Source organism: Pituophis catenifer, unplaced genomic scaffold, assembly GCF_029215685.1.
Source record: "Pituophis catenifer annectens isolate HBS135680 unplaced genomic scaffold, rPitCat1.0.hap2 SCAF_17, whole genome shotgun sequence".
NCBI lineage: Eukaryota > Metazoa > Chordata > Lepidosauria > Squamata > Colubridae > Pituophis > Pituophis catenifer.
This window is the reverse complement of record NW_027256897.1, coordinates 14,670,018-14,683,611: the sequence shown is the minus strand read 5'-3', so window position 1 is coordinate 14,683,611 and position 13,594 is coordinate 14,670,018. Positions and strand designations below refer to the sequence as shown.

Here is a 13,594-nt window from a genome sequence, read left to right as displayed (position 1 = left end):
CCTGAAAATCAGCTGGCCGGCATGTGCATGTGCACTGGAGCTGAGCTCGTGTGTCCACCAATATGGTTACACGTGCCACCTGTGGCACGCGTGCCATAGGTTCGCCATCACTGGTCTATAGATTTTATGTGGAATCTTTCTATCCCAGCTCTATCCCAACCACGGCCAGGACAGGGTCGATGGGGGCAGTAAATGTTTCCTGGTGCCCATGGAGAACAGCATAGGACTCAGGCTGATAAAGCTCATCCAGGTCAACCAATACCCCAAACTCTGCAGGGCACTTCAACAGCTTCATGTCAGCTGCTGATCATTGTGTGAGGACTTCGGGATCACAGCAGGAAACGATCCAGAAGGAGAGATTGTAGCCCAAGAGGGCTTCAGGGCCAGCCCTGTTTTAACATTGCAACGAGTCTAGGAAATGCCTAGTTTGTGTGTGCAGATCTTGCGTTCACTCCAGGATCCCTGCACAGGAGGATTCCTCAGCCAGGGCACTGGGCCAGTGATCGAAGCAAGCAGAGTCATCTGGGTCTGTCCTTCAGGCCATCTTGGGGCTGAAAATTAACTTTCTCTTGTCGATGAAAAGGACCAAGAAGGAGCTAACTCTTTTCTCAACAATGTGTATGTAAGCAGTAAAATGGCCAGTGGGAAAATTGCAGACAGAGTCAGGGAGGTAAGGTGACGCTTTACAAAGATGATCAGGGGTCTGGAGGCTAAATTGCATGATGAACCACTAAGGGAACCAAGTACGTTTAGCCTAAAAAAGAGAAGGCTTAGAGACATGATAGTCATCTTCCAATATTTAAAAAACTGCCACAGAGAAGAGGAAGTGGGTTTATTTTCTGCAGCATTCTGAACAACAAGAAGCAATGGATGGAAGCTCATTGGAGAGAGATCCAATCTGGAAATAAAGAAATCTTGACAGAACAATTTTATCAGTGGAACAGCTTGCCTCCCAGAGGTGGTCCATTGCTGGAGGTTTTCAAGAAAAGATTAGACAACCATTTGTCCAGGATAGTATGAGATTCTTACCTTGGGCAAAGAATCTGACTAGAAGACCTTCAAGGTCTCTTCCAGCCCAAGGGGTCTCTGATTTAACCCAGGGTGTGCAAGGCCAAGTCATCAGCCATGAGCCTGATCAAGGCATTGAGTAACCTGCAACTCCATCGCCCACAGCTCTGCTCTCCCTTGTGCAACCAGGCAGGTGAGTGTAAATGAACTGTGTGCTGACCCTGGGGCTGTGCCTGGTGGGGAGAGCACCTCACTTGCAAGTCTACCCATTAAGTAGCACCCAGTATGATGGAGAAGGACATCCACTGGGCCCAAAAGTCGATTGAGCCCCACACTGTGATTACTTCTCACTGAGAAATTCCACTTCAGTCCAGTCTAAAACTGAAAGGGAGAGTGGATCTGGGGCAAGACTCCAACTGGTTCTCACAGGGTTACAGATCAGCCATAGTAGCTGAGTGTGGATGGAAGAGCACAGAGCTACTGCCACTCACTGCCCCACTCACCTGAAGAACAGCCAAAGTCCAGAGCCATTGTGCAGGTGGACTTAACTCCTTTGCTTTGTTTTGTGGGGCTGCAGGATCCCCTCATCTTCCTCAGTTTGTGCAACACAAAATCGGGAGTAGCACTGAGTCTTGAAGGCACAGCCTGGCACCCTCATGGGGCAACTTTTCTGGCTGGGGTTTGTCTGCAACGCTCATTGCCCCCACAAGATGGCAATGTTAGGGAAGGATGACATTTCTATTTGTGAGGAAGTGCTCCCCCCGCCCCCCCCCCCAACTGTTCTATCAGGGCAGCCTGGTCTACCTGAATATACAGGCAGTCGCTTTTGTGTTGAATTTATATTTACATTTATTTCTTTGTCAGTAAATATAAATTCAAAATTTGTGAGGAAGGTTCCCTAATGGCTGGGGTGGGGTGGTAACTAGGACTGGGGACACCTTGGGCTCGGGTGAAATCCAGCGGGTTCTGACAGGTTCTGGAGAACTGGTAGCGGAAATTTTGAGTAGTTTGGAGAACTGGCAAATGCCACCTCTGGCTGGCCCCAGAGTGGAGTGGGAATGGGGATTTTGCAGTATCCTTCCCCTGGAGTGGGGTGGGAATGGAGACTTTGCAGTAATCTTCCCCTGCCACGCCCAGCAAGCCACACCACACCCATGAAGCCACACCCACAGAACCAGTAGTAAAAAAAATTGAATTTCACCACTGCTTGGGCTGCTTGCTTTTCTCAGCCCAGCTAACCTCCTAGGGTGCATTCGGAGGGGGGCTTTGGCACGGGAGGTGGGGGGGGGGAAGGAAGACAACCACAGGCCTCCAGCCTCAAACCACATTCCTCCATTTTGTATAAATCCCTATCTACCTCTAATCTCTGCTCTCGGTAGGAGTTAGGTATCCTCCCACATACCACAAAGGGGGTCATCAGCGGCAGTAATTATGGTCACCAGGTAGGCTGCAGGGCATCTAGTTTCTGCAGTGACTCCTTCCAGTGCACCTCCTGGGTCTGGGCTGCTTTGGACAACCACTGTTCTCTAGTGTCCATACATACCTAACGAAGTTCAGATGCCAAATGAGGCCCTTCCAATCTTTGCTGGCAGCTGTCGAGTGTGCTTTCCACCTTGAAAAGCCCTGTGGCTGCAGTGCCTTCCATTGCACTTTGCAAAAATTTGCAATCGCATGGAACGACGTACGTTCTGCCTGGCATGAGCTTCTCAAAGGGATTTTATGCACCAAATGCCACAAGATCTACATTCTTGGTTCTCTCTGATCAGGGGCTGCTGAAAGGAAATCAGCTCTGCAGCTAGTCCCCATTTTAAAGGAGTGGATGTGGCACCCTTCATCTCCCCCATTCTGCCTTTGCATCCAGAACAATAACTGGTGATTATTGTTGTGGATGCAACAATAGAAGAAATGCCCTCTGCGTCAGAACCTCCACCAACCATCAGGCTGCTCTCAAAAGCCAGGAGGGGACTAGGGCATGTGCTGAGAGGGGTCACCGTCCTCCTACTCTGAGATGCCTCTTCTTTTAGCCCCACATCTGCGCTTTGCACACTTGCAAGCTGAAGTTCAATTAATATTGAGTGGAAATAACAGCTCCAGAACAGTCTTTGGAGCTACTCCAGAGCCAGCTACTGGATTAGGTCCTGGAATTCTTTCTGGGGTCAGGGTGCCAAGGATCCCAAGATGATTATTAGCACAAGATGCTGTTTATTTTCTGGCAGGACTTAGCCATGGAAGCACTTTGAGGTTTTTCACTGTGGCCTGCTGGTTCTGAAAAAAAAGAGGGAAATGTGTGTGTGTGTGTGTGTGTGTGTGTGTGTGTGTGTTGCAAAGCACATTTGACACCGGCTTCCCCCCAACCAGGCCCGGGATTCCGGCAGTCGCATTCCATGAAGGAGCTTTTGCAGGAAGGGGTTGAAAGCCAATTTGCTCAGAATTACTGCAGGGAGGCAGTGGGGAAGGTTGGCAGGGCAAGGCAAGAGAAGGATTTGTGTGGATTTAAGTGGCTCTGGCCATGTGCAGAGTAAGCACATGGCCAGAGCCGCTTAAATCCACATAAATTCTTGCATTCCCCACTATCCTGTCAGAGCTGAAGAAGCTTCTTGGATGAGAAGCAAAAGAAAAAACAAGGAAGTCCAGTTGCCTCCTGAAAAAAGCTCCTTTGGGACTTCTCAAAGGCTTGGCAAGCCGGGCTGGTGGCAGAGTGGGGAGCGCGGCAAGGTGCCTCTGTGCCTGCCGACTTAGCTCTTTGGTGCAGGTTGGCTGGGTCTGCCTATTCAGCATCTTTCTCGGGTGGGGAGTGTCCTGCTTGCCCCAAGGAGGGGCAGGGAGTCGGCGGGGAGTGGGTGGGTTAGGTGGATCCGGCTGCACTGATACACGTTGCATTGTGCTAACCACACCACCTTGCTCACTAGGCAGGGCGCGTGGGAGAGCCGCCAGTGCAGAAAGCAGCCACCTTGGCCTCCGCTGCCCGGGTTTCCTTCCAAGCAGGGCGATTTCCTTCCCTGTCCTGGGAAGGGGCGCGGAGCTGTGGAAGGGAATCGATGTCCATGCCTAGCTTGGTGTGAAGGGCTGAAGCTGCAGGGAAGCTCCCCCGGAGAGTTGTCCGGGCTGTTCTGACCTAGAGACGCTTGTTGGGTCCTTTGCATTTAATCTTTCAGAGAGCTGAAGAAGCAAAATGGCTTCAAAGAAAAGCCAGAAAGTCCGGTTGCCTCTTGAAAAAAAGCACCTTTGGGACAATGGCAACAATAGAGGCAATTCAGGAGCAAATATAATTGTTTCAGATTTCATATCTAACATTTCCCATGTTGCCAGAAGCAAATACTATTAGAGTCAGTAATTACTGCATTTGTGAATAAAATCCTGTATGGCATGTGTCTGAGATACCATACAATAGGAGCATCGCTAAAAATTCAGATCCTAAAAGAATACACAAAAGAAAACTACGGAAATAGGATACCAATTGGCCCCGGAGCCTGAGTGAAGGTAGCATCAGGCAGTCAATCTCAATTCTGGTGAAGAAATTTCCCACATGGAAGTGGTCTGCTCAGATGGCCAGACCCACCCAACTCCTGCTCATGAATAAGCATATAGAGCAAGAACAACAGGGAGATTCACCTGAGTCCAGGTTGTGCTTCAGACTTCTTGGTTTCAGAAAGGGGAGAACTTAAGAGCTGTAAGCAGGCTGAGCACCTTACTGAACAGAGCAGATAGCAGTGGCCAGGTGTGATATGATCACCAGTAGACACGGCAAACATTGTCTAGCAAGTGTCTACAGATTCTCAGTCATCCAAGTCATGGTTGTCCCAAAGATGTTTTTTTCAGGAGGCAACTGGACTTCGTTTTTTTTCTTTTGAAGTCATTTCACTTCTCATCCAAGAAGCTTCTTCAGCTCTGACTGGATGGTGGGGAATGGAAGGATTTATATTCCTTGCAGTCAGCTGGTTATTTGCGTCCTTTTAGAGGGTCGTTGAAGTGCCTGGAGGTTTATCTGTGTCCTCAGGGTCACCTGAGTGGAGCTCCTGGTTCCTGTAGTCTGAAATTTTTCCTCTGGAAATCGATTCCTACTCCCACACCATTCCAAGGGTCTTCATCCCAAATTGTGTAGCTAAACAGATAACCCTTCAAGTGCTTCAACGACCCTCTAAAAGGATGCAAATGACCAGCTGTCTGCAAGGAGTAAAAATCCTTCCATTCCCCACTATCCAGTCAGAACTGAAGAAGCTTCTTGGATGAAATGCGAAACGTCTTCAAAAGAAAAAACAAAAAAGTCCAGTTGCCTCCTGAAAAAGCACCTTTGGGACATTGTCTAGCAAATGCATTTTGTGCTGGCTGAACATTCCCCTTTTTCCAAAGCACCCCTCGGAGCAGGTGAACAAGTGTTGATTAAGGCTCCAGACACCAGGGCATTAATTGATTTCTGTAAGAACTGCGTTGGGGCCAGTCCGCAGAAGGAAGCCATGTCTGTCTTTCAGCAACCTGGTGTGTTTAACTTTGGCCTGCAAAGGTAAAAGAATCATTGTAGCGCACTATTCCTTTAATAGAATTAAAAAGCAACTGGCACTTCAGAAGCCAACTTGAGGCCCTACTATTTGAATCACTTAAGAACAAAGCAGACGTGCATAATATCTGAGCTGAGCCAAGCATCGGAGTATTCAGGAATCCAGAATTGGCTAGGCTGCAAAATTCAGACCTACCAAACAATGCCCATGGTACTGCTTTTAGCTGCATCTGCAGGCCTGGAAAAGGTCCCTTGATCCTTCACTCCAGGGGCCGAGTCCTCACATGCAGCAGCAGAGAGTTGAGCAGTCCAATTTGGCAGGGGCTCCCCCGTTGCCTGCTTTCTTGTTCACTTTGGGCAGGAGGAGGACAAAAGACATGGCCAGAGCACAGTGGTAGAAGCTATGCACGTAGGTGTAATCCCAGTCCTAGGAAAAGGCAGAATTGGTCACATCAGCATCAACAAAGCCACATCTGGATGCTGCATCTTATTCTCCGTATTCTGGATCTCTACTGCATTTGTGGAATGAAAGAAAAAAACTTCATCCAGCTACCCAAAATCCATATGCAGAAAACATTTAACTAGTGGTGGGATTCAAATCATTTAATAACTGGTTCCCTGCGTGGCTGGGTGGGCATGTGACTGGGTGGGCATGGCCAATTCAACGTCAAGGGGCACTTCATCTCGTCTGGCCTCTCCTTGCCACGCCCAGCCATGCCTCGCCCCTCCCCTTGTCACACCCGGCTGCTCACCTCGCTAAAGCGAGTAGTTTTCAAATAAAAAGAATGCTCCCCTTGTGCAAATAAATAACAAACATCTTGACTTCAAGTTTGATGCATCTTGCAAAGTATTACTGCTCATTCTAGTCTCCTTTCCTACTAATAGGTCCATCTCAGACTGTAATTTGCTACAACCTCTCTTGTCTTTTGCATCATTCTGAAATGTTATCTGTGGTGTTTGCAGCTTTACAAGTTTGTTTCCTCCAACCCTGTTTTGCATGCAATTTTTAAAAGTAATTTTGACATTCCTTCTTCCTTTTTAAACAAAGTAGTGGTTAAGATGCTGGCCTAGAAACCAAATGGCTCTTTGCTTGCTCTGAGTTAACAGAATATTAACAGATGGACAGAATTGGAAGGGACCTCGTAGGTCATCTAGTCTAGCCCCCCCCCCACCCAAGCAGGAGGCCTACACCATTTCTGACAGATGGCCGTCCAGTCTCTTCTTGAAAGCTTCCAGTGATGAAGCTCCCACAACTTCCGAAGGCAACTTCTGTTCGACTGGTTGATTGTTCTCACTGTCAGGAAATGTCTCCTTGTTGTTTTTCTCTTTTGCATTTTGATCAGACAACCTTACCTACCTCAAAGAAAAACCTCAGCATCAAAGCCAGGGCTCCAAAGCAGAAGCCGGGCCCGACCTGCTGCGTGTAGATGCTCTTATCTGGATACAGCCCTTTCTTCTCCTTCATCTTTTGCAGCTGGAGAGAAGAGAGATTACAAAGATTGGACTTTCTCCAATCACCACGGTTTAATTTTAAACCCTAGTGACGCAGGAAGAATCCCATCACACAGTTTTGCTTGTGATGACATATTTTGTAATCTTCCAAATCCTTTTAGAATATAGTGTTACGCTTGTCTAGCTGAAATGAGTTCAGTGGGTTTGCCAGGTTAGGATCTTTTCTTACCTGCAAAGACAGTTCAGTTTCCATTCTATTTTGCTAGGGATGGGAATGGGGGTGGGGGTGGGACCTAATTTATCTCTTAATTTATGAAGTCCTCAAGTTGGAGAGGGCCCCCCAAGGCCACACTGCTCTTTGCAGGCCTCCCACTGAAACATACTGGACATCACTGGTTCCCACTTGAAGAATTATACTTCCAGACTCAAATTGCCCTTTTTGCTAAAAATTCCTTCCACCTCTCCCAACATAATCTGTTTCCTATCATCTAAATCCATTATTCTGGAAAAGACATTGATGGTGACCTTCCTCACTAACAGCAATTTTTCAGATAATTGTAGAATACCATAATCCCCCTCCCAACCAAGTCTCTTTTCTAAAGGTGAAATATCTCCAGGACTTCATTTTCTCCTCACCATTCCTCTGATTATCATATTTTTCTTGGTCCCATCAAGATCATTTTGAAATTTATTCCAGTTCTCCTGCATCCTTTTCCCCCCACTAACAATGGGATATATTCATATTTTGCTGAAAGGCCTTTTCCTCCTATTGTTGAGGTGATTGTTTTTGCTTCTAATTTGACCATGATGGAATTCCTCAGCAGACACCTGCAAAAGCTGCAAATGGCGCCCAGTCCACGCATGAAGCCACAGTAGGATACTGTTGTAAGAGAACGGCAGTTGGCAGTGATTGGGAGTATCCTGATCACTGTTATCAGGAAATTTACCCTTCCCTGAAATTGGCATGGTTTTATTCTTAAATTTTATTCTGAAGTTCTTCTCAGGTTTCAGTTGAAGTGACCCTTATATGCTAGCCCTTTTGTACTGTGACAAAGATGTGGCCTTACCCATTTGACTGTTATGACGAGAACTGCTGTGCCAATCGGTCCAGAGTAGACACCGTATCCCCATCGGTCATGGTAGATCCTGACAGCTATGGTAAGCGCTCCAAACATCACCAAAGTTGATCGTTTGGGTTCGTCAAACTCTGCCAGAGCTAATAAAATGATAAGAATTGAAGTACAACCTCATTTAAAATCCCAACTCTTACCAGAACACTTTTAAAGGTTCCCTGGAACAGCACCCTAGTTCACCTGATGTAAAAAAAACAGGGTTAGATCTTGGTTGCTGTTTCAGTGGAACCAGTTGGAGAAAGGGAGGCCGAAGAGGAAAACCATGATGTGCTCTATGGTTTTAATACTTGAGGGGCTGCCACAGAGAGGAGGAAGGGGGTCAAGCTATTTTCCAAGGCACCGGAAGGCCAGACAAGGAATAATGGATGGAAACTGAAGAAGGAGCTATTCAACCTGGAAATAAGGAGAAATTTTCTGGCAGTGAGAACAATCAACCCATGGAACAGAAGTTGCCTTCAGAAGTTGTGGGAGCTTCATCACTGGAGGCTTTCAAGAAGAGGCTGGGCTGCCATCTGTCAGAAATGGTATAGAGTCTCCTGCTTGGGTGGCAGGGAGGTTGGACTAGGTGACCTACAAGGTCCCTTCCAACTTTCTTAATCTGTTAAATCTGTTTGGGTAGACATATTATCACTCCCGAAGCCCTACATGGCACAGAGCTGGGACAGTAACGTATGGTCCATGGGCTGCATCTGAAACACCACCAAAATTACCCAAAAAGAAAGAGCCACCTGCCTCCTGAGACTTCAGAGCAAAACTTTCCAAATGGTTTCCTCCCCAGAGTCCTCCCAAGTATCATTGTAAATATTTGTCACAAGTGGGGTTTATTTATTTATTTATTTATTGAATTTATATTGCTGCCTATTCGCTCATGGCAACTCAAGGCAGCTTACAGAATATAAAACCACATTTAAAACAGGGGTGAAACAGGATTGTACATGAGAAAGACCTTGGGAGGCAGGGCCAAGAGATGGCTGGATAAGAGACTACAAAGCCGGCAGTTGGGCTGTAGGTGGGGCAAGAGACCCAGAAGAAGAGATCCTCCCAGGTTTCTTGGATTGGAAAGGAAACCGGGGGGAAGGGCGACTTGTACTTTCAGACTTCCAAGATTCTATTAAGGTTGATTTATAATAAAATAGAAGGAACTCATCTGGTCATATTCCTTGTCTGGCCTGCCAAGTAAGACTGACAAGGGAAGTTTTTCTGACAAGAAGATGGCCAAAGACTGGAGCAGAACCCAGTGTCCCTCTTCCCTTCTTCCTTCCTTCCTATGTGATCAGAGAGAAGCAGCACGTCCCAGGTACAGTCTCTTAAGCAATGCTATCTGAACGGCCCCAACTCTGACCCCCTTTAGATGGACCGTGAAGACCTGACTCAAGTCCTGGCTTTGGCTTGCAGAGAGATAAGGGCACTCCATCTGAGGGGGTTGGTAGTCGCTTCCACTATCTGCTTTGTTTTGTGGTCTGGCATCTTTCTTTTTTTGCAATACAGAATAACAGGGTTGAAAGGGACCTTGGAGGTCTTCTAGACTAGAGAGAATTCACGAAGATTTCCTATGCAGTTTGGATTGTTCCCTACTCCTTCAGGTGTCCTTAATGCCCCTCCCCCCATGCTCAAAAGAAGCAGCCCTTCTGGCTTACCTATCAGTGAAACCCACATAGATAAAGCAGTTCCAAAGATGCTGAAGTATTGCAGGAGATCGTACTTCATGAAACAAAGGAAGGTGAGCCCAGGGCCTTCGCAGGCATGGCAGACCTGGTGGGAAACAGTGGCTTGTTTATTTCCAGGGTTTCTATGATAAAAATTGTAATTTAAAAAAGTTGCATCCGAATCCTCTTGTTTGAAAAGCAATTAAACACCCACCCACCCTTTACTTCATCAGGCTATTCCAGAGAGTTGGTGCCATGGCAGTAAAGATCCTGATCATCTGTGGACAAAAGCTTTATAGCCTCAGAGGACGGAGGTAAGTTTTAAGATTCTTTGCAATTTATATCATTAAACATTGAAAGCAGTTCTTTGAAACAAGAATGTTAACCAATGTGGAACTTGAATGCCCTCCGGCTCCTTGCCTGACCTGACTTTTTTTTTTTAATCCTTTAATTAGACTTGCATGCTTCTGGCCCTCCTGGACCATAGGCATTCTTTAGAAATAAACAGCCTGGTGTCTTGATTGATATTCACTCAAATAAACAACAAAGACTCATCAGAGTAAGAAGTGTGTAGGTATAGATGCTGAAAAAGTAGTCAGTGCTATGCAGGAACCACGTTAACAGTTTTCCATTCCATTTCTGTCAGATGTGCAGACTGCTGTCTTGGAAGAGAGCTCTAACCGATACACTGGAGAGATGATAGATAGATAGATAGATAGATAGATAGATAGATAGATAGATAGATAGATACAGTGATGGGATTCTGCCGGTTCTAGGGGGTTCAGCCGAACCCTTTGTTAAATTGCTGGCTCACCCCGCCCCTTGCCCCGCCCCTCCGCACCACTATTTATTGCCAATAAATAATGGTGGGCGAGGGGCGGGCAAGCCAGCAATTTAACAAACGGTTCGGTGGTTTTTTGTAATTTTATTGGCCCGCGGAGCTTCAGCATAGGCTAATTTTGCTGTTTTGCTCAGGGCTCTGCTGCTTGCTTGCAAAGAGTGCAGATTTTTTTCCCCCTATCTATGCTGAAAAACAAAACTGAAAGTAAAAGCCTGCTTTACTGTTGCTGCAACATTGGAAAATTAGGCAGGCAGATTTCTTTTCTTTTTCCTCACCAAAAAAGGTAGGTGCAAACTACCTTTAGTGGAAAGGTAGTTTTCCCTAAAGAGGTAGTTCCTCTTTAGGGAAAAAGGAGAGTTCAAGATTTTAAAACACAAAAGAAAAAAAGCTCTATTTAAATAGGGAATTGTAATAATTGAGATACTATTAATTGTATATTGTGTTGAAAGCAGAAATGGTTAAATTGTGGTTTGGAGGAATATATGGGGGAAATTATTTGGTTTATTATTATTGGTAAATATAATTAATTGATTTGTAAGAAATTAGATTGCATGGAAATAATTGGAATATTCATGTTCATATTGATTAATATACAAAAAAAGATAGTTATATAACTAATTGATTTATATTAAAATGTTGAATTTATATTAAACAACTGTAATATTACATAATTAACCAATGTGAGGATGGATATAAAAATAGATGACAATGAGAAGGGGTATAATATAGAATAGAAAGGAAAAATTGAATTTGATTAAGATTAGAGATGAGGATGAAGGGTAATATTGTTTTTTTTAAAAAAAATAGATAAGGAATAAATATGGCAAAAAGGAAATATAGAAATTGTAAATTTAATTGAAATGACTAAACACTGTTTAAATTTGTGAACTGGCCAAATACTCTGTTGTATTGTATGTTTGTATGTGTGTTTCTAATTACTGCTATTTATTCATATTTATTCTCTTTTATTCTTTAAAGTTTAACAATTCATTCTTTATCTTAATATCTTTATATTTGTTTGGGGTTGCCTTTCTTCCATTTCATCTTTTTTACTGTACAGCAATCTTTCTCCTCAAACCTACCACCTCTCTCTTTTCTTTCCTTCTTACTTTCTCTTCCCCCCCCCCTTCTTCTCCTCCTCTCTTCCTCCCTCTCTTACCCTCACTCTTACTCTAATTTCCCTTCCTTCCTCCCTTCTCTTCCTTCCCTGTCTCTCCTTCTTTCTTCCATCTCTCTTCTCCTTCCTTCATCCCTCTCTATTGCTGTATCCTTTTGTGCATATGGATTACTCAGAGGGCTGAAAAAGTTATTTTTGACCGGTCCTCGCACTTACGACTGTACTCACATTTTATGTTTTGCGCCCTATCTTGTCACTGTGGTGAAGACAAGTAGTGGTGAAATGACTGACACAGTTGTTAAGAATGCTGCAACGGGCATAAATGTGAGGAAGGTCATAAGTGCGAGGACCGGTCAAAAATGTGAGGACCAGTCAGAAATGACTTTTTTCAGCCCTCTGAATAGTCCCTATGTGCATATGGACTAGTCAGAAGGCTGAAAAAGTTATTTTTGACCGGTCCTCGCACTTTTGACCAGTCCTTGAACTTACGACTGTCCTCACATTTTACGTTTTACGCCCTATTTTGTCACCATGGTGAAGAGAAATAGTGGTGAAATGACTGACACGGTTGTTAAGAATGCCGCAATGGGCATAAATGTGAGGATGGTCATAAGTGCGAGGACCAGTCAGAAATGACTTCTTTCAGCCCTCTGAGTAGTCCCTATGCACATAGCCACGCCCACCCAGTCACCTGACCAGCTAGCCACGCCCACCCGGTCACATGACCAACTAAGCCACGCCCACAGAACCGGTTGTTAAAAATATTGAATCGCACCACTGGATAGATAGATAGATAGATAAGATAGATAGATGTGTGTGTGAGAGGGAGGGGGGGGAGGGAGGGAGGAGAGAGAGAGAGAGAGAGAGAGAGAGAGAGAGAGAGAGAGAGAGATGGAATGGTTTCCACAAAAACTCGAAACTTTCACTATGAACATCCTGCAATACCTGGTTGCTTCTACTGGCACCAAAACCTTCTCTGAAAACTATCCTTGGTATTTTGCATTTCCCTTCTTGTGTGTAAAGGATTTTTTTCCCAGGCTGTTGCTTTTTTCAGGCCACAAAATAACTTGCTTTTTTCAGGCCACGAAAGACAAAGGTCCCTGGTTGAACTGGGACTTGGTTCAAAATATATAATAGTCTCCAGAGTTTAACAATTGTAGTCTGTTACAGGAAAAAGAACAAGCCTCAGACATGCATTGCGATGTGGGTTAACCAAACATGTTGTGAGAAAAGGATACAGAGGGAGAAAAGCAGGCAGCTGTTCCATCCGAGAATACACACTCACCCTCTCTCTTTTTTATGAATGAGAATTCTTGGCTAAAATGGTTAGTGGGAAGGAGGACTTACCGAGACAAAGAACATGGTGAAGAAGTAGACCATGGCCTCCATGTGGAACTGCCTCTTGGCTGCGATGCTGACGGTGGGGAGGAAGGCCAGGCTGCTGACGGTGGGCAGGAGGAACTTGGCAGCTAAAGAGCCCATTGGGAGGAGAGCAGCTCCTACCCCCGAGAGCTGCCCGGGAGACTGGGGAGCCAAGGCCAGGCCCTGGTTGTGCTGAGGAAAGAAGGCAGCTGGAACTGAGGACAGAGGCCTCACACACCTCCCCATCTCTTCTCTTCTTCGATGGACAACAGCCGCAGGGAGCCCACCAGCTGCTCCTGTTCTTGGGTTCCACTTGAACAAATGGCCCCTTCCGTCTCCCAGGAGGAGGCTTCCCTCTGGAGCCAGCTGTCTTTGGAGCAGCTCCTGAGAAGGGCAAATGGGGCGGGGGAGGAAGAGGAGGTCACCCTTGGTCATTGATTGCTGAGCCCTTTGGAATAAACTGTTCCCCATTGGGAGGAGGAGAAATCCGGGATCTGGCCCAGGGCAGAAGGGGATTTGATCTGCAGAGGGTCCTTCTTC

At 45.7% G+C, this 13,594-nt stretch overlaps 1 protein-coding gene across 1 annotated transcript; it reads right to left on the bottom strand.

Annotated features, from left to right (window-relative positions):
* Positions 1 to 5,783: 5,783 nt before the first annotated feature.
* MYMK (myomaker, myoblast fusion factor) lies at positions 5,784 to 13,174 on the bottom strand. The gene is made up of 5 exons (XM_070955814.1): positions 13,040 to 13,174; positions 9,726 to 9,840; positions 8,023 to 8,171; positions 6,861 to 6,977; positions 5,784 to 5,930 (listed from the first exon to the last, which is right to left on the bottom strand). The coding sequence occupies exons 1-5, from the start codon at positions 13,172 to 13,174 to the stop codon at positions 5,784 to 5,786; spliced, it is 663 nt and encodes a 220-aa protein (XP_070811915.1).
* Between the last annotated feature and the right edge of the window lie 420 nt (positions 13,175 to 13,594).

What these genes read in the sequence shown, in the direction of transcription:
- MYMK (XM_070955814.1), bottom strand. Translation starts at nt 13,174, where the DNA reads ATGGGCTCTTTAGCTGCCAAGTTCCTCCTGCCCACCGTCAGCAGCCTG. An exon ending in TCGTCATAACAGTCAAATGG is followed by an intron (nt 6,978 to 8,022) that starts GTAAGGCCACAT and finishes TCTTCTCTCCAG; the next exon opens with CTGCAAAAGATGAAGGAGAA. An exon ending in TGCTGAGGTTTTTCTTTGAG is followed by an intron (nt 5,931 to 6,860) that starts GTAGGTAAGGTT and finishes GCCTTTTCCTAG; the next exon opens with GACTGGGATTACACCTACGT.